At 36.9% G+C, this 20,959-nt stretch overlaps 3 protein-coding genes across 3 annotated transcripts; all 3 read right to left on the bottom strand.

Moving 5' to 3' along the window:
• Positions 1 to 776: 776 nt before the first annotated feature.
• LOC141711261 (putative carbohydrate esterase At4g34215) lies at positions 777 to 7,059 on the bottom strand. The gene is made up of 5 exons (XM_074513663.1): positions 6,945 to 7,059; positions 6,598 to 6,824; positions 3,150 to 3,162; positions 1,581 to 1,825; positions 777 to 1,072 (listed from the first exon to the last, which is right to left on the bottom strand). Exons 1-5 carry the CDS (start codon positions 7,057 to 7,059, stop codon positions 842 to 844), a joined length of 831 nt encoding a protein of 276 aa, XP_074369764.1. The 3' UTR covers positions 777 to 841.
• An 873-nt stretch (positions 7,060 to 7,932) lies between these two features.
• LOC141711416 (putative receptor protein kinase ZmPK1) lies at positions 7,933 to 11,079 on the bottom strand. The gene has a single exon (XM_074513850.1). It carries the CDS (start codon positions 10,675 to 10,677, stop codon positions 8,281 to 8,283), a length of 2,397 nt encoding a protein of 798 aa, XP_074369951.1. The 5' UTR covers positions 10,678 to 11,079; the 3' UTR covers positions 7,933 to 8,280.
• Positions 11,080 to 11,786: 707 nt separating this feature from the next.
• Positions 11,787 to 15,432, bottom strand: LOC141710520 (cation/H(+) antiporter 15-like). Its single transcript, XM_074513085.1, has 3 exons — positions 14,892 to 15,432; positions 13,397 to 14,377; positions 11,787 to 13,266 (listed from the first exon to the last, which is right to left on the bottom strand). Exons 1-3 carry the CDS (start codon positions 15,108 to 15,110, stop codon positions 11,965 to 11,967), a joined length of 2,502 nt encoding a protein of 833 aa, XP_074369186.1. The 5' UTR covers positions 15,111 to 15,432; the 3' UTR covers positions 11,787 to 11,964.
• Positions 15,433 to 20,959: the final 5,527 nt, after the last annotated feature.

Raw genomic sequence — 20,959 nt, 5'->3', positions numbered from 1 at the left:
TTAGGCTAGCCCGGTTTGCTTTATTAAATGGCTCTGCTGGTGCTTGGGCTCAATGCTGAACGTGTGTTTAAAAAGGTCAATCGGAATTTCGGATGGGAAAAATCCTCCAAAAAACTTAAGTAGGGATAGAATGACGCATGCATGATGCATCTGAAGGTATTTACATCAATTTTTCATGTTAAATTTATTAACGGAAATTTTCGGCAAACAAATAGTTATAACCATCGATGACGATGATATCATTACTAAAACCTAGAGCGGACAATTTGGTACACGACACGTGAACACGACACGAAACGACACGAAAAATACGGATATGGGTTTTAATTTTTGGTACACGAACACGAAATTATACGATAGATTTAATGTCGGATATGGGTTTCAATTTAGGTACACTAAAGTACACGAAATTACACGAGATAAATATATTTATAAATTAATATATATAACACATGCATATATTTATGTATATAATATAAATATTTACAAGTTTTTATAGAATACTATGTAAAAATATATATATTTTGTATACACTCTCCATATTTCATTAAATTATACATTAAAATAGATTTTTTTATATATTATATGTATATACTCCTATATTATTATTATTTTTTTATTTAATATACACGAAAAGTACACGAAAAGTACACGGAAAGTACACGATACGATTCGAATCGGATATGGGTTTCACATATGGGTACACGAAATCATTTCGGGTTGGATATGAGTTTCATGTTTACGTACACGAAACACGAAATTACACGACACGAAAGTACACGACACGACCCGATTGCCCGCTCTACAGTAAAACCGCACATACTATATTTTTGTCAATGGACTACGGAAGCCCTGTTGTGGCACTCTTGTGAACTGGACTAAGAACACCATGAAGGAAAGCATCAGCCAACATTTTCCCTAGCTGAACCTGAGCCGGACTGCTGAGATGCAGTCCATCCGCCTGCAGCTGCAACCCCTTGGCATCAATGCACCACACATTGGGAAGCTTGGAACCTAACTGCGCTTCTCTCACTTCTTCTACATACGGTCCAGGTCCCGAATCCAACGCTACCTTAATTGTACATAACAAACGGTAGTGATATCCTACGTTCAGTAATAAGAGTTTGATGTTCGAGTCGGAGGCAGTATGAGTACGTTGGTGTAATTATATTGCAGGGGCCGGAGCAAAAAATTTGGGGGCCCTGTACAAAATCCTAAAATTGGGTCTTCAATTTAATTTTTAATATAAATTTATAAGAGCTATATTTCGACTAATAAAAGGAACTATTAAAATACATTGTAAACAAAAAATATATTTTGACCATTCACTTAAAAGAGAAGTTCTTTTCTTATATTTTATAACAATTTTTTCTAAAACACTTTCATTGTTCACTTCTCCAAAAATGCACTTTTGATCAAGTCTATTTATCCAATATTGCGATATTGTTGTTTATAAATATATATGAAGTATTAATATTTTCGGGGGCCATGTGCGATGGCTCACTCGTGAACATAAATTTAAGCAATTACATGACTATTACTAAAAAACTAAAATTGAAATTGTAATTTAAGTTGCTTACTTGAATGACTGGTAGCATAGGGAACACAAGATCTTGGCGCAAGTTGGTTATAAAGGTTTCAAATCGATCTTTATACGATTCTGCATTAGCTAATGTATCTGTATCGCTTTCACCTTGATACCACAACATTGCCCGGAGGGTGCCTCCATCTCGAAGGGCAGCTCCTGCCCTTCGGACGAGTTGGTCGTAAAGTTGGGATCCACGAGCCCACTGGCTTATATTTGTGCCACCAATGGCACAAGGGACTGAAAATATCAGACTAAAGAGATGAAGAATGCATAAATCTCTTGTGTATTTGATCCAGCCGAGCTGCTGTATTTATAGGTACAACACAGTCATATACAGATTCTAAAAGCTACGTGTATCCCATGATTACGGCCAAAATAAACTCCCTAATTACAGCCACAAGATCAGCCTTAGGATATACTTAGATATACCATATATACAACAGTGATATGGACAGCTATTGACTGATATGGACAGCTAATGACATCTGTTAACACTCCCCCTCAAACTAATGGTGGACTGACCATTAGTTTGCTGACAAAATGATTATGTCGGCTTTTTGTTTGTGACTTCGTAAAGAAATCAGCAAGTTGGTCCTTAGATGAAACATGCGGAAGACTAATCAAGCCTTGTTCATATTTTTCTCGAACAAAATGGCAATCGACTTCAATATATTTGGTTCTCTCATGAAAAACAGGATTGCTTGCAATTTTAACCGCGCTTTCATTATCACAATACAGAGGTGTGAGAAATTTCAGGTGGATACCAAAGTCCTTTAGTAGTCGTTGAAGCCAAATAATCTCACTACTCGTAGAGGACATGGCTCGATATTCAGCTTCGGTTGATGACTTTGATACAGTTGGTTGCTTCTTTGATTTCCAAGAAATCAAGGAACTACCCAAAAATATACAATAACCAGTAGTCGATCGAGCCGTGTCTGGACAGCCTGCATAGTTAGCATCAGAGAAAGCTCGCAACTGTAAATGACTCTTATGCAAGTATGATAAGCCATGCATTGGAGTGGATCGAAGATACCGAATAATGCGATGAACAGCGGTTAAATGCAATCGTCGAGGATCAGAAACAAACTGACTGACAAGTTGGACTGCATGAGCAATATCAGGACGGGTCACAGTTAGATAGACCAAACTTCCAACGATGCTTCGGTAAAGACTTGGATCTGAAATAGGAGAGCCATCATTTTTGCTGTACTTAACATTCAGCTCAAGAGGAGTATCGACAACCTTATCATCAGTGAGGCATGCCATTTCGATAAGATCTTGAGTGTATTTACGCTGACTTACAAAGTAACCATCAGAATGTCGTGAGATTTCTAATCCAAGAAAGTATGATACAAGGACAAGATCCTTCATTTGAAAGGATTGTTGAAGAATATGCTTAAGATGTTGTATACCTTGTTGATTGTCACCTGTGATTAGAATATCATCAACATATATGAGTGCGAAAACAGTTCCTTGTGATGTGTTTGAAATAAAAAGAGAGTAGTCATTATGACTTTGAGAATATCCGGCCTTTTGTAACACTGCTTTTAGTTTAGAAAACCAAGCCCGAGGAGCTTGTTTCAATCCATACAACGCTTTCCGTAATTTGCAAACCATGTTTGGAAAAGTTGAATATCCAACAGGAGGATGCATGTAAACTGTTTCCGAGAGATCACCGTTAAGAAAAGCGTTCTTAACGTCCATCTGATATATGTCCCAATTTCGAACTGCAGCAACAGCTATCAAGGTACGAATGATAGTCATTTTAGCAACATGAGCGAAAGTTTCGCTGTAATCAATGCCATATTTTTGCTTGTAACCTTGTGCTACCAACCGTGCCTTGTATCGATCTAATGAACCATCAGGCCGCAACTTTACTGTATAAACCCATTTACATCCAACAACCGGCTGATTTTCAGGTTTAGGAACAAGCTCCCATATTTTATTCTATATCAAGGCATCCAGCTCTTCCTGCATAGCATGGCTCCATTCTGTACTTTCTGCTGCTTGCTTATATGATCTGGGAATGGAAAATTGATCTAATGTAGATAAAAATGAAAACCGGTCAGGTTGTTTAGAAATACGCGATGATCGGCGTGGAACAAAGTTTTGTGATGGTGGGGATGGAGGGACATTTTGTTGTCTAAGAGAATCGATATTACCTGGATCCCGAGTTTGTGATGGTTGAGCCATATGAGGGGGAAGATTTGCTCTTCGTTGATAAGTAATAATTTCTGGCGCATCTTTTAGAAAAACAGACAGATGAATGGAATTATCAACAGATTCAGACGAAGAAAATGAAGACTTAAAATATGGTTTACTTTCAAAAAATATCACATTCCGAGATATTCTCATTCGTTTGTTTTCCCAATCATAACAACGATATCCTTTTTGTGATTCCGAATAACCAAGAAAGATACATTTTGCAGATTTTGAATCTATTTTTGAGTACTCGGATCTAGGAAGAAGCACATAACAAGTACTACCAAAAATACGAAGCTTTCTATAGTCGGGGGCATATTTAAACAACTTCTCTAGTGGAGATATGTTACCTATCACTGGAGTAGGTAACCTATTAATCAAATATCCTGATGTTGCCACACTTTCTGCCCAAAATACCTTTGATAAACCTGCATGAATACGAATAGCACGTGCTGTCTCCATTAAATGTCTGTGTTTTCGCTCAGCAACACCATTTTGTTGGGGTTGATGAGGACAACTTGTTTGATGAATGATTCCCTCTTCAGCTAGAAAATGGTTAAATTCTTTGGATATATATTCTCCCCCTGAATCTGTGCGTAGAATCTTAATTTTCTTATTAAATTGAGTTTGCACCATTGCTTGAAAATACTTAAACACTTGTAATACTTCAGATTTCTGACGTAGAAAATACACCCAAGAATAACGTGACCAGTCATCAATGAACACAACATAATAATATTTTCCACTTAACGAACCAACACGGGAAGGTCCCCAAACATCAGAATGGATAATATCAAACGAACTAACAGCATGATTATTACTCTTAACAAACGGTAAAGTATGTGCTTTGGAAAGAGCACATTCCTCACAAGTTTTATCAATTTCTGATGACATATCAAGTTTGTCTACTAAGGCACCAGAAGAAAACAAAGAATTCAAATTTAAAGCATGAGGATGGCCAAGACGGTTATGCCAAAATCGCCACAATTTATTTGAGGTACTTATTTCAGAAGAGGAAGGTGCAAGAAAGCAAGTAGATTGAGTGGAAGATGTGTCACCAAAGTCCAAAACAAAGAGATCCCTGTTCCTATGGCCGTTCCCAATCATATTCCCGGTTCGCAAGTCCTGTATTAAACAACCAGAAGCAGAAAATGAGACGATGCAATTTGGTTGTACCAACTGACTTACTGAAATAAGATTGGCAGATAATTTTGGTACATATAAAACATTCGATAGTGTTAGAGAACCAGAGTTTGGAAGATCAAGTTTTAAAGATCCGACTCGGTTAACAGGAAGACTGTCCCCATTAGCAAAAATGATATTTTTCTGTTTATCATAAGGTACACTAGAATGAAAAACATCTGAATTTCCCGTCATGTGATGGGAAGCACCGGAGTCTATAATTCAAGAGTTATGTGTATTTGTCTTACCAAAATCAGAAGCTTGAAGAGCTTGAATGGCTTGTTGAATGAGTTCAGGAGAAGGAGAGGTAGAATGAGGGGCTTGACCAGAAATTTGTGAATTCGTTTCAGCAGGTTCAACCGTTGAGGTTGAAGAAGCCATATACGCCTTGTGATTTCTATTCTTGGGAGGTCTTATCTTACAATTCTCGATTAGATGCCCTTATGTCTTGCAATATCGACAAAATAGAGATGATGCAGCATTTGTCATTGATCCTTTTCTTTTCGAACAATGACTAGCAATATGGCCTTTTTCATGGCAAATAAAATATTCTGTTGTGCTCATATTGCGATATTTTGACTTCTGGGCAGCAGCAACCAAAGTCGTATCTTGGACCAATTTGTGTGATGAAAGAGACATCAATCGTGTTTCCTCGGCCAGGAGATCTGGAAGAATTGTATCAAGATCTGACTTTCCTCCACGATTGAGAATTGCAGCACGAACAAGTTCAAATTCTGGTCGCAGTTTCATCAGAAATTGCCGAGCACGATATTTTTGTTTGAGCTTTAAAACAGTGTCTAGAGCAGCCTCTGGAATGGTATCATCAATCATATCCATTTCATTCCAAAGTAACATCATGGCAGAATAAAATTCTTGAATACTGGAAGAATCTTGGGTTAAATTACTTATCTCTTGTTCAAGCTGATACATCCTTGCCTCGTTGCTTTGTTTGTAGATGCGCTTAAGATACTCCCACATCGCATTTGCAGTACTGAAAGTGCTGAGATTAACAGCGATGGAAGTGTCCACAGATTCCATGAACCAAGTTTTAATCTTGGCATTTTTAATCACCCATTTGGCACTAGGTTCCTTTTCAGTGGGTTTGGTAGTGGTGCCATCAACATATGACCACAGATCTTGACCCTCCAAAAAGTTTTTGAAATAGGACGCCCACAGGAAGTAGTTTTTCCCATCCAACTTTATAGCCAATCTATGGTGTTGTGGCTCCATTTTAGAGGTGTTACGAAAAAAAAATTAAGACTGAAAATACCTCGCAAGGCCTAAGGAATGGACAATGCAGACAGAACTGCCTAAAAGCTTATACAGTATATGGACCAGGCTCTGATACCATGAAAATATCAGACTAAAGAGATGAAGAATGTAGAAATCTCTTGTGTATTTGATCCAGCCGAGCTGCTGTATTTATAGGTACAACACAGTCATATACAGATTCTAACAGCTACGTGTATCCCATGATTACAACCAAAATAAACTCCCTAATTACAGTCACAAGATCAGCCTTAGGATATACTTAGATATACCATATATACGTGATATGGACAGCTATTGACTGATATGTACAGGTAATGACATCTGTTAACAGGGACTAGAGCCAATTGCCTGACACTCGAGTATTTGTGGAGTAATGAATTGGCAAATGCCATTCCCGGGCCAATTCCACAGGTCTTGGTTATGTCAATGTCTTTGTGAAGAGGCTCTCGAGCCTTTTCCCAAGTGAGCCCTGCTGTGAGCCTTATGACAGATCGACTAGGCCGGGATTCGTGAGGCACGATTCCATCCCAGGTGTCGTTGAATACGCCTCCACGCTCTGTCCGGCTAGAAGAATAATGTGCTTTTCACACCCCACAAAACTAGCGTAACTCAACAGCATTAACCAACAAAAGGCAAGCATTGCTTCGTTTATCAGAGTATTGGCAAGTTTACAGGCTATTTGCTATTATAACTTGGGCACTTGTGTTTTTATATTGCAAGTCAATCCTACTAACAACTTTTTTGTCGAAAAAATACCTGTATCCCTTGTACAGTCTGAGGTTTGCGCTATCGCGCTTATATAATACTCCCTCCATCCATCTCATATTATGTGTCTTGTTTTGACTATTATCTAGTCAAACTGACTACACTTTGACTGACAATTAAGACAAATTTATAAGTTATCTTAAAATATTGAAAAATACATTTTGAAGAGGATTAGATATATTTTCTAATGATACAAGTTTTTGAATCATATTTAATTATAAATAAAGTGTAATTTATGGTCAAAATATAAAAAAGTTGACCATTAACTAGTCAAAACAAGACACATAATATGAGATGGAGGGAGTATTGACCATGAACAGAAAGCGTGTCAACCTTGAGTCACTCGAGCAATTTGTATTGTTGCATTGACACCAACCTTATGTAATGCGTGTTTAGTTTCTATCTGATCATTTGTTGAGTAGCATCTTCATAACAGAAACTAAGCCCTATAAGATTCACAGATGTTGCTGCCTACAGATGTTTCTGATAACTGTTATTGTTTAAAATACCGTTATCGTGACAAATCTGGAACTTAGCCACTACCTAACAAACTGCAAGTGCATTAACATCAATTGCAGACTGCAGTTGCAACTAACCTAGACAACAGGAAACATTAATCTGGTTATATAATAAGAAGACGCCTTCAATTATACGTGCCAGAGACATCTTGCTCCAGACACCATCTAAAGATGTTAGAATAATAATATAAGATCCTGCAAAGGGCCTTCCTCTGACAGCTTGAGCTTTTAGAGCGATTGGTTCCTTAATCAGAGCTCAAGCCGGCAGAGGACTTAGAACGACTGATTACTTAAGAGACGAGGGAGATCTACCTTTAACGAAGGATAGATGGAAATACAGTTGCAACCTATCAATTGAAAACAAGTTTTTCATATACTATTTGATAAATAATCAAGTGCTTGTATAAATTGTTCATGCACAAAAGGGTAAATTGTCTCCATCAATGTAGCTAAGAATACGACAAGAAGATGAAGAAGAAAATACGACAACTATAGTTAATGGAGAAACATCAAGGAAGCACTATAGTCTAGAGCAGTATGCCAGTATCAATAATTAAACACAAACATTAAATTCATCAAAACTAAGACAGCTATGTGACAATGGATGATTATATTTGCACTTTCTATTTATACTGGAGCTAGATGTACTAGACATGCAACTATGAAATGCAAGTGACTGAGGAAGAAGATGACACAATAATAGATCTGTAAAACTAAGAAAAGTAAGAAATTAAAGAATGTATCATGCTTTTATCAATCATGACCAGAACGTAGCATATCTACAACTTGACTCATGGAAGGTCTTGCATCTTTCTCATCTTCTGCACATTGCAGAGCAACTTTTAGCAGAACTTCCAATTCTCCAATATTGTACGCTCCGTTGATTTTGGGATCGACTATTTCTGCACCTTCTTTCGTTTTCTCCCTCACCCAACTCATCATTCCTCTAGGTTCTCCCCCATTACCAACACTATCATTGCTACCTAATGCACTTCTTGTCGTCGTTGGACTCCTGCCAGTAATCAGTTCAAGCATAACAATGCCATAGCTGTAAACGTCGACTTTAGAAGTAATGGAAAGATTGTAAACCCATTCAGGAGCCATGTATCCTCTAGTCCCTCTTATCTTGGAGAATGCTGAATTACCAACATTGGTTCCTCTGTTGAGTAGTTTTGAGAGCCCAAAATCTGATATTTTTGGTCTGTAATCTGAGTCCAAAAGTATGTTTTCAGGCTTTACATCACAGTGCAATACCCATTCTAGGCACTCGTCGTGCAAGTAAGCTAGACCTTTGGCTGTGCCTACCGCAATTTGGTATCTTTTTTCCCAATCAAGGGAACTGGTATGGAGGTTTTCTGCCAAAGAACCATGTTCCATGTACTCATACACTAGAAGCCTATGCTTTGCCTCTGCACAGTACCCCCAAATTTCGATAAGATTCATATGGTTAAGCCTTCCAATGATGTTCACTTCAGCTAGGAACTCAGCTTCACCTTGTTCATCAGTGTTGTTTAGTCGCTTAATTGCTGCAACACGATCATCTGGTAACAAAGCTTTGTATACAATGCCACCACCTCCTATTCCAATCTCCTCACTGAAATTTCGCGATGCTTTCTTGAGATCAGCATAGGTAAATCTGCTGAAACCAGTTGCAACTTGGTGGTAATTTTGCATACTAGATTTTGCATGGGAAGGTCCCCTAGCTTTGTAATAGTAAACCAGGATGCAGAAAATCTCGAATCCCCCAAATGCAATGGTGAACCAGAAAATAGACTGGACTGAACGATTTTTGTGCTTTTTCTTGTACACCCTGTCCAGCAACACATGATCATCTGGCGAACAAGTCAACTTCAAATCTTGATTTTGTTTTTGAGAAGAGCTTGTGACACTTTTTGGTAGCTTTATATACATTGAATTGTCGACAGAAGAAGATCTGTAGCCATTTAACAATAGAGCTTTGATACTACAAACGTATAAACCTTTGTCCTTGTTATACAGATGGTTAAACGCTATGCAGCTGCAGATGTCCGAGCATTTTTTCTTGCACCGATCTAAAGTATAATTCTGATAATCATCCATAGCATAACCAGTAAATTCAACATGAGGAATTTGTATAAATTCTTCATCTTTTCGGCTTCCTCCATTGCATGTAAAATTCATTTCAGGTTCACATCCATTAGACCAATCTTTGATATCCCTCATCTTGTACCCAGGCAAACAAGAACATTTTCTACCACCAAACTCATAACTGCACAAGCTGTTTTCTCCGCAAATTCCATGAATCTTGCACGCCTGAGAAAAGGCTTGCCACTGAACATCCCAAGATGTTTTCTTCTCATTCAAACTATACACTCGAATGTTACCATCAGGATCAAGCACTAATCTTCTCTGAGGCTGTCGTCGCAGTCCATAGTCCCCAACTGTAAAATTCAGTTTATCTGTAGACAAGAAATATCCAAAAGAATCAAGAACTGCGCGCCTACTTTCATTGTAATTACTCCTCCCAACTTCCCAAGGCAGTCCATTATTATCAGGCCAGTACACGCTATCAGTCTCCAAGCCATTAAAAACCAAACTCAGTATATTATCATCACTAAAAATGAGCTTGTAGAAGCCAGAAGAATGATTAGTTCTGCTCTTCGAGGCCACCAACCTCCTTTCTCTAGTAAATCCTTGATTAGGTAAAAGTGTATTTGTCGGTGACTCAAAGCTTTGCCAAATTGTGTCACCATAGGCTTTACCATTCAGTGTATGAAAAACAAGATTGCCAGTGTCATTAAGTTGAAGTTGAACAGGATCAGAAGAGTTTCGATTATTCTCAATAGACCAAAAAACAGAAGCCCCTGCATCTTTTAAGATAAGATCACCAGATTTTTGTAGAGAGAGTTTTGAGTGTTTCCCATTTACAGGCCTGTCTCTGTTGGCCATCCAAACTACGGTATCGTTTACATGAGTATACCATATCGAAAAACAGAAGACGTTCTCTCCAACTTTGTAAAATCCTGCAGAGAAAACACCATTTTTTGAAATCAAAATGTCGTCGTTGTTCTCCACAGAAAGAGACAAGCCTTGCTTCAGATTATGAGGCAGTGAAGATGATGAAATTTTTACAGAAAAGAGTAGTGACAGAAAAAAAATTAGTACAAACATAATTCGGATCACTAGTTAACAAAGATCCTCTTAATGCAGAATGTCATACAGAGATGTTATTGTTTCTGCAATTCACCATTCTTACTTTGCAGAGATGTTACTTTCCTTGACTTTCATTCTAGCCAATTGAAGCTTATTGTTTCTGCAATTCACCATTCTTACTTTGCAGAGATGTTACTTTCCTTGACTTTCATTCGAGCCAATTGAAGCCCCTTTCTTTGAATAGGTCTTATTACCTTTCCTCTACGACAAAACACTTTGCAATGTTAGAAAGTCTACTCAAATCAATGTGCTATGGTCTACCTTAAATTTAAGTCGATCTTTTATGATTAATTTAGCAAATCCAGGGATCCCGACAGTCTCCAGACAATGAATTTAAAGTCGATCTTTTATGATTAGTGTGCTATGTTTTGTTTGTAACAGTTTGACAGACTAATGTGCATCTAAGAAGCAGGGACACTTGGGTCGCTGCCGAGTCCCCGTGTCGGATTCTCGGACACACGTATCCCCGTATCGGACGCACGGACTCTTCTATTATACTAATATGAATTTTATCTTTAGAAATTGTAGTTAAAATCTATTTCAGCGAACTACAGTTACAAAATTAAGTATTCATGTCTATTACTTAATACATAAGTATTGATTATCGTATTCATTTTTGCATAATCTAAAAGATTTTACTTGCATTTTTGTGTTTTACATTAATAAATGATGCATTTGATTCATTTTTCAAGCAAGTTCTGGTTTTGTTAGTAAGTTTTATTATGTTTAACATGAAATATATACGAATTTTTTGTTTATTTTTCCCGTGTGCCACCGCACCCGTATCCCCGTATTTTTATATTTGTCGAATTCCCGTATTCTCGCACTACGCACTCACACTCCCGCACCCGTGTCCTTGCTTCCTAGATGTGCATGCTCCGTGATGATATATGATAGTAAGAATGTTGATTGAAATGCAGTATGTTTCATACTAAGATCTTCTAACATAGCACTGTTTGTAGAATTAGTATGTCAAGACGATTGATACAGAACGTCCGAATAGGAGAAAACTGTCCCAATTCGGACGTTCTGTACAACTAGAAACATATGTTCTTGGATAGTTTTGAATAATAATCAAGAAAATTAAACAAATTAACAAAAATAAAAGATAAGACAACAGGGAAAGTTGGAGGTTTATCGAAAAAATTACACTTAATTGCACTACATGATACAATTAGCTATATGCCAGGAATATACCTTAATAGGCAATGTAAAATTTATATTTACTTTGTGGCAAAATCTGGATTAACTTTCATGACTAAACTTCCTCTCTTTACTATCAAAGGACCCGAATACATCTTCACTTGTTGCGTTTGATGGTCTCCACTGATGCTGTTCTGATTCCGGTCTTGCAAATGATTCGGAGGCTAGCTCTGATTCTTCTTTACCATCTGCACTTTTAACATACTGTTGCATTACCAGCACAGAAAATGAAGAAGAAAACTCAGAAGTTGCAAAAAGATCTCCAATAGGCCCGAGCTCGGGACAGTCACACCAATCAGCCAGTCCTGCAGTTAGAGGTGATATCGCGCCTCGTCCTCTTCCTACTATGAAAAGATCATGATTGCCATCCATTCCTTTGATAGTTCTTATGGTTTCTTCTTCATCATTGAGTACTAATTCTTGAAACACTACTGAATTATCGTTCACTGTGTCGATATTGAACTTGTTTATACATTCATCATCTAACACTTTCTCTTTCTCAGCATCTATTGGCACAGTCACAGTGCTATTGTCTGCACCCATGAAATCCATTGGATCTGATGGCGCAATAGGCTTTGCTGGTACAAGCTTAACAACTTTTAAGGTCACATTTTCGTGTTCTGACATTCTCCAGGCATATGCTAATGCTTCTCTGTCATCAGGGCCTCCAAAAAATAACACAGCAACGCGACGTGGAAACTCAAAAGAATCAGGCATTCGACGGTCTATGAGTATACCAACAGAACATGGAGTGCTTGACAAGACATTTTCATTAACATTTCGTATGGAAGGATTAATGTCTTCCATTTCCCCATCATGTGCTTGTTGTCTATGAAATGGCAAGATAATAAAAGCTGCACGTCTACTTTTTGCCACACCGCAGATATCTTCATCCATGCTAGAGAATGCAGATCTTGCAGTAAGTGTTTGTACCATAACTCCATTACAACGAAGCTCATAATTGTCAAAAGCGCTGATAATTTGTTCTGTTTGGGCTTCTGATTGAGTAAGGTGTTTGGTTCCTGCTTTGCGGGTGGTGTGCACAATAACCATAGCAGTTGCCCTGCCAATAAGCTCTACTAGGTGGAGAGCAAAGACACTGATGGGTGATTTTTGGCTTGCATTCGAGGCCTCGAGGAGATTGATGATGGAGGGAACATTGCGCATGTCATAAATACATGCAAGTACTCGGAGCTCTTCGTCTGGTTTTGATTTTTCAATTGTTCTCCGCTTGTAGGGCTCAACATTATCAACCGGATGATAAACCATTGTCAGTGGGGGAACAATTACAGTCATTATTATAATCGAAACCACCATCATTGAATATTCTTGGGTGCTTAAGGCCTGGATAAAACATATATTGATGAACACTAATGTCAACATTCAATTTTACTTGATACTAAAGAAAAAACTATAGATAGGACTGCAATTGAAAGTAATAAGGGTCATTAGAATCAAGAGAACGAGAGAATACCCCGTGCTCTTGGGCAATTTCGAGAATGATCAAGGCCAAGATACTCTTGGTGTTTGTCAAGATTCCAACAGCAGCAGCTTCTTTAGCTGCCAGATTGGTGAAAAAAGAAGCAAAAAGAGCGCTAATAATCTTTGTTATAACAAGTAAAATTATAACAACTGCAACCACCATCCACGATACGTTGTTTGTTGTCAAAGAAGCTAGATTTGTTCTTAGTCCACAGACTGCAAAAAATGCAGGCATCATAATCTCCATAATGAAGTCCTCAGTCCTCTCTACCAAAGTAGATTGCAGCACTTCATCAGGTACAATTAGGCCAAACACAAACGCTCCGATCATTGGATGTGTACCTATGGCATCTGTGATTACACCACTCAAGGCCATTCCACTCAAAATTGAGCAAAGGTAAAATTCACTGTATCCTTGTCCTGCAGCTGTGTGACGTATGATCCATACCAATGCTGGACGGACAGCATAAAGACATAAGCAAGCATATAGACCGGATGCTATAGTTGCAACAAAAAATCCAGCTTCAGTGTTTGCTATAGCTAGTCCTATAGTAAGAAGGCCCCATGAGATGAGCTCACTAATATGGCTAGAAGCTATAGCTAACTTTCCTATCTCTGTGTGCATGAGTGATTGCTTCTCAGTTATCTGAGCAAGTGATGAGTAGCCAGAAACGCAGAGTGCAAATCCCCAGAATATGCAACCAGAGATCCTTTCACCATTGGAGATCATGAAAAAGAAGCTCATTCCAAGCAAGAAAGGGATGATGGTGCCTGATATAGCAATGCCAACAGCCCTAGTTGCTGTTCTACGTATCGTTAGGATGTCCATCCGTAGCCCCATGATGAATGCGTAGTAAATTAGTGCAAAGTGTGCCATTGGCTCTATCACTATGAAAGCATAAGCTGGAAAATACCATTTGTAGTATGATGGCAATATTTTCCCGAAAAATGTCGGTCCTATTAGTATTCCACCCTGCACAAACATAATCTGCTTAGGAAATTATACAGAAACACATACATATAACATTAGTGATCCTGTGTTTGATGATCAGAACATATGCTTTTCTATCTCATTTGACAAATTTATGCTAATTCACGTATCATGCAGGGGCGGCCTTGCCTATAGGTTGACAAGACATGCGCCTAGGGTCCCTGACACCAAGGGCCCCGAAATTCTGAAATACTCTTTGTTTATGAATTTGCTAAATCTGCAGCGTGTATGTTAGGGCCCCAAAATTTGATTTCAATTTAGGCCCCATAAACTTCAGGGCCGCATCATGCATGCATTGCAACAATCAAAGGTGTATGGAGAGAGAGAGAGAGAGAGAGGGAGAGGAAGAGAGAGGGAGAGGGAGAGAGAGAGAGGGAGAGAGGGGGGGGGAGAGAGAGAGGGAGAGAGGGGGGGGGGAGAGAGAGAGAGAGAGAGAGAGAGAGAGAGAGAGAGAGAGAGAGAGAGAGAGAGAGAGAGAGAGACGAAAACTACATACGATGAGTTCGCCAATGAAGGAAGGCATATTGAAACGCTTTAACAGGAGATAGACAACACGAGCAGCGAATATACAAAGAGGTAACTGAAAGACAAAGATAGGCACTATTGGAGACAATGGATTAGGCCCTTCCCATACACCATTTGTCCTGTAAATTGTTTCTGCAAAACACACAATTGTTCTGTTCACAGAATCTAGTGCATGGCTCTGATCCTCCATTTTGTATTTTTCACTTATAAATAATATTCTTATGTTTCTGGAACACGATGGCTAGCTTGTGACACGGCCTCAGGTCCTCCGGTTGCCAGGGCCAAATTTTTAACACTGCACGAAATAGAATCACTAAATTGTCATCAAGGTTCATGAAATGTAAGTTCAGAAACAATGAAGTTGGAAACAGAGAGAAAGGAAGATAATAAAAATACACATTTTGATGTATTTAGACTCTGTGGCTCTCTCTGTGGGGAAAATAAATGGTATTCCGGTTTATTGGGTAGTGTTTGATTTTTATTTTTTATTTCTGCTAAATCAAAATATTGAATATGAAGTATCTGTATTGTTCATAAGCTAATTTATCAGGTAACTCTTATCACTTTGTATAAAATAATGCATTTACAAAAATATTACAGAGTAGCTAGAGTTGGAACTAAATGATCAAACTACACTTGCCTAAGAGGAAGTGAATAATTAGATAAAGAATTAGATCAATTACAAAAAAATAAACCAATAATAGAGAGTTACAAAGAATTAATAAAATAAATAAACACCAACAAATGTATGCCTAGCAGAGATGAAAACAACTACTTAGTGTCCTCTTCCTCTAGCAGATGGTCCTGCATTGTTCTCCTCTCCCAGAGTCTTAAAATCATGACCCTTTCCTCCGGCAGAAGGTCCAGAAGTCTTGGCATCTTCTATTTCAGAATTTGCGAACTCATGGCCTTTCCCTCCGGCAGATGGTCCAGAATTTTTCATTTCTTCAGTAACTTCTGCATTTAGGAATGCATGTCCTTGCCCTCCTGCAGATGGCCCGGAATTCTTCATTTCTTCAGTAACTTCTGCATTTACGAATGCATGTCCTTCACCTCCTGCAGATGGCCCGGAATTCTTCATTTCTTCTGTAATTTGTGTGTTCACAAATGCATGTCCTTGCCCTCCTGCAGATGGCCCGGAATTCTTCATTTCTTCTGTAATTTGTGTGTTCACAAATGCATGTCCTTCCCCTCCTGCAGATGGCCCGGAATTCTTCATTTCTTCTGTAATTTGTGCGTTCACAAATGCATGTCCTTCCCCTCCCGCAGATGGTCCAGAATGCTTCATTTCCTCTGTAATATGTGCTTTCACGGATGCATGTCCTTCCCCTCCCGCAGATGGTCCAGAATGCTTCATTTCTTCTGTAATATGTGCGTTCACAGATGCATGTCCTTTACCTTCTCCAGATGGTCCAGAAATTTTCATTTCTTCAGTAATTTCTGAACTTACAAATCCATGTCCCTTCCCTCCTGAAGAAGGTCCAGAATTCTTCATTTCTTCGACAATTACAGTGTTTACGGATCCATGTCCTTTCCCTCCTTCAGACCGTCCAGAATTTTTAATATCTTCAAAATCCACACTAACTGGAGAATTATATACTTTTCTTCCAGAACCAGGACCTCCAGTTTTCATTGCAGCAATATAGAAACCATTGAACATCTCTTGAATCGCGGTATTCATATAACTCTCTTTCGACTTAAAATCAACAAGTGGCCGGGCTTCACTAAAGTAACTTAAAGAGGTGAATAAATGAAAAATAACAAAGATGGTGATGAAGTTAGTAGACATTATTAGCTGATAATCTGTTTAAGGCTGAAGAATTCAGGTTTATGAGTATGAGAATGAGTATGAGAAAGTATGAGAAAGTCTGAGAGTGTGTTTAAGGCTGAAGAGATTAAGGTTTATGAGTGTAATTAGCAGATGATTAAGAATGAATGAATGAAGTGAAAGAACAATTAAGGACATGTATATATAGAGAGAGGCCATAGAGGTAGTGCATGCATGCAAATGGGGTGACGTTAAGGGTGGTTTGACCAGGACTGGGAGTGGCATTGTGCTACAGTCAAATTTGCTGGTGGGGGGAGGCTGCCTTAGTTTAATAAAGGCCAAAAGAAACCTGAATTCCATAACAGAGTAACTAACTAACAGAACATTATAGTTTTTTTTATATAATTAAACATACATTTTAGTTAGTTGTCAGATTTGGGTAGGATTTAATATAAGAGTATTGCTATAAGTTCCTTAATCCATGACCAACATTTTTCCCAATGACTAACAAATGCCCGAACATGATCCTATACTTTAACACTCATCCTCAATTGATATAATCAATACCAATACTCATATAATGTACAGAATGACATGACAATTGATGTGGGGTGTTTTAATTGGGTTTGTTGATGTGTATATAGGGGGTCATTCCAATTAAAACCCTCCACAAAATTTTGTACACGATTCTGTACACCAAGAATTTTCCTTAAATTAAACAAATAGGGATGGCATGACTCGAACTCGAGTCCCTCCCTAAATATATTAATTTAAATAAATAATATATCTAAAATTTTAAAGTATTAGAGTAAGACCCCAAATAACATGGCCTAGTATCTTTTTCATGTTTTAATCTGTGACCGCATGTGCATATACGCGAGTCTTATCTCCACGTGAGAAGGTTATCAATAACGATTTTGAGAACCGATTTGGTTATACAACATTTCTCATACATTCACTAATCAAAATTTGAAATACATTCTGTTCATAATAATGAGATTGGAAAACAATAAAATTATCATAATTTTACTTGAAGCAAATTTAACTAATAGAGTTTGTATGCAAATCCTGAAATCCACAAGGTACTTACATTTTTTTATAAAAAAAGTTGAATCTTTCAGACAACCTTATGAAATTAGGAAGCTGATATGTGCACCATTAATTTATAGGTGCGCGCCTTTTATTGAAATTAAGACCAAATTATTCTTGTCATGCATGAAAAGAGAATAAAATTAAATATGTACATAAATATATTTTGGTCTGAATGTCAGTAAAGGATATGCAACTATAAACGAAGGGTGTGCACGTATTAACTTCCTAAAATAAAACCAACTATCTTATTTTAGTTTTATCAGTCAATTATCACATGGACAGATCTGATAAAATTATGAGTGTTAAAAAACTGACTCTCAAACAGGAGACCAAATTGAATATTTATGTCTGAAGTTGGTCAAATATGTGGTGTGAACTAAAAATACACATCTAACCCACTTATATAATCTATGTTTCGACGAAATATCTAATTGTTACTTTATCAGTTTCTTCTAGATCTTATATATTGTCTTTTTGTCTTGTGATAAAAAAAACAGAATTCAAAATTGTACATTTCCTTAAATATACATGTTTCATATTCATGCATATTATAAGCTAGATTAAAGGCCTATAAGCTTGTTTCTTTTACTAATTTTAGAGCCAAAAAGCAATTCTATGTATATGTAACTTTTTTGGGTGCGCAGATGAAACTAAAATAAAAAAAAGGGAGATAGGAGCTTGTGTTGTTTGTTTACTTTACCCTAGTGCTTCATTTAGGTTTATCAATTTTCTAATATAGTGTCAACCTTTTTAAATTAAACTAAAAACAAAGTTGCAAATTATATGTTGTGACGTTGTATCTTCTGGATCAATAGTGCTTCATTTAGGTTTATCAATTTTCTAATATAGTGTCAACCTTTTTAAATTAAACTAAAAACAAAGTTGCAAATTATATGTTGTGACGTTGTATCTTCTGGATCAATAGTGCTTCATTTAGGTTTATCAATTTTCTAATATAGTGTCAACCTTTTTAAATTAAACTAAAAACAAAGTTGCATATTATATGTTGTGACGTTGTATCTTCTGGATCAATAGTGCTTCATTTAGGTTTATCAATTTTCTAATATAGTGTCAACCTTTTTAAATTAAACTAAAAACAAAGTTGCAAATTATATGTTGTGACGTTGTATCCTGTGGATCAATGCGAGATGTTTCCTTGGTACAGTATAACCCTTGTAAATAACAGTGTTCTAAAAATCGGTGTAGACGGCCGCCTAAACTGAAAACAAAGTTGCAAAATATATGTTGTGACGTTGTTTCTCCCGGATCAATGCGAGATGTTTCCTTGTTACAGTATAACCCGTGTAAATAACAGTGTTCTAAAAATCGGTCTAGGCGGTGTTAAAACGCCCCGATTCGGACCTAGGCGGTGATTTGGGCGTTTTTAAAAAAAATCGGGTCAAAATCGGGATTACGCGGGCTAGGCGGTCAAAAATCGGTCCTAGGCGGGAAATAATTTTAAAAAAATATTTTTTTATGTTTTTATAATTTTAATTCATTAATTTCATAATTTCACACAATATCATGTAAATTTCTAATATAAAGTATTGGTATGAAGTAACAAGTAATCTAATATATTTATTTTCTCAATTAAAATATAAAAAAAGACATATTGTAATTAGTTTAAAAGTGTGAATTAAAATATAGTTAATATTGTAAATTCAATAATTAGTACATAACTAATGTCAAATGTGTAGATATTATTTAATACCATTCGAATTTCTTTTTTCAAACAAATATTTGACATATTGATCATTATATAATTATAAAAATTAAAAATATTATTTATATTATTCCGATTAATGTTCCGATTAATCAGTCCAATTAATCTTCGACTTGCTGATTAATCTCTCGAAGGTACCCTAACCGCCCTGGCACGCCTAGCGATTTCTGGAACACTGTTAAATATTACCCTCTAAATGATAATCTCTTTAAATTAATAAAATATTCCGGTCCCGACTCGGGATCAGTATTAAAAATTAATAAACCCTTTATCGTTATAATTAATATTTTTTCAGAAAATTTTAGTGTTAAATATCGGTCTCAATTTTCGCATAAAATGATAATTTCAATTAAATACATATATTTCATGTCCCCTATGAACCAGAAAAATATTTCATTATACTAACTTGCTTTAGATTTGATTGTCCATTAACTTTTACATTATCTAATATCTTCTGAATTGTCTTCACCACATCTTTTTGATCACCCTCTTGTTGCCATAAGAATATCTCTATTGATTGTAACATTTGAATAACGCTAGATGTCGGAATTTTAGGTATCTCGTGACTATCATCTTCTTCTCCATCCACCTACAATTCATATTTATTTGATTGACTTAGCAATGTCTCAACAATATCTTGTTCCGTTGAAGTGTAGCAAATCTCTTGCTCGACCGGAAAATCAAGTAATTGATTAACATTCATTGGATTCTTATACTGCATGTTCTGTATTAATCTTTTAGCCCTTGAATAACAACCTGCGTGTCATTATCTTTCTCCATAACCACCTGTTTTGGTGGGACAGTACGAATTTTGCAATGAAGGAAATAATTTGCGATGCTTTGTGGTTTAACATCCGATGTCCATACTGCCACAACCATACGAATTGCTTCCAGGATATCAATTTTTTCAGGATATGGAGTATTAGTCTCTAAACATTCAAGAAATTTAAGAGTGAAACGACGATGATAGTATGCGTTAATATTACGAATAATTCAGCATCACATGGTTGCAATTTTGATGTCATATTTAGTGAGAGATAATGCACTGTAGTGTTTCTAAGATTGATTTGATTTTGAAGCTCTCCCAGTGGTACATGTGCACTGCAATTGTCAAGGAGATGCAACACTTTTCAATTTTTTACTTGTTGATCAAAATCTTTAAGCCATTCTAGGAAGAGAGTTTATGTCATCCAAGACTTTTGATTTGCTCGATATTGACAACCAAGATTATCTCGATTAATATGCTTAAAACATCGTCGATTTAAGTATTTTCCAATCACCCACAAGGGAAATTTGCCACTGCCATCTACATTAGTGCATACAACCACAATCATTATTTCCTTGTTTTGCTTGCAACCTTCGAGTTGTTTCGTTTCCAAAGAGTTATCAGCCTAGTTTGATCATATTTTTATTAAAGTACATGCATCCATGAAAACTCATGCAAATAAATTAAATA

This window comes from Apium graveolens, chromosome 3 (genome assembly GCF_009905375.1).
Source record: "Apium graveolens cultivar Ventura chromosome 3, ASM990537v1, whole genome shotgun sequence".
NCBI lineage: Eukaryota > Viridiplantae > Streptophyta > Magnoliopsida > Apiales > Apiaceae > Apium > Apium graveolens.
Note: the sequence above shows the minus strand (reverse complement) of the source record. Positions and strands in the feature narration are given on the sequence as shown.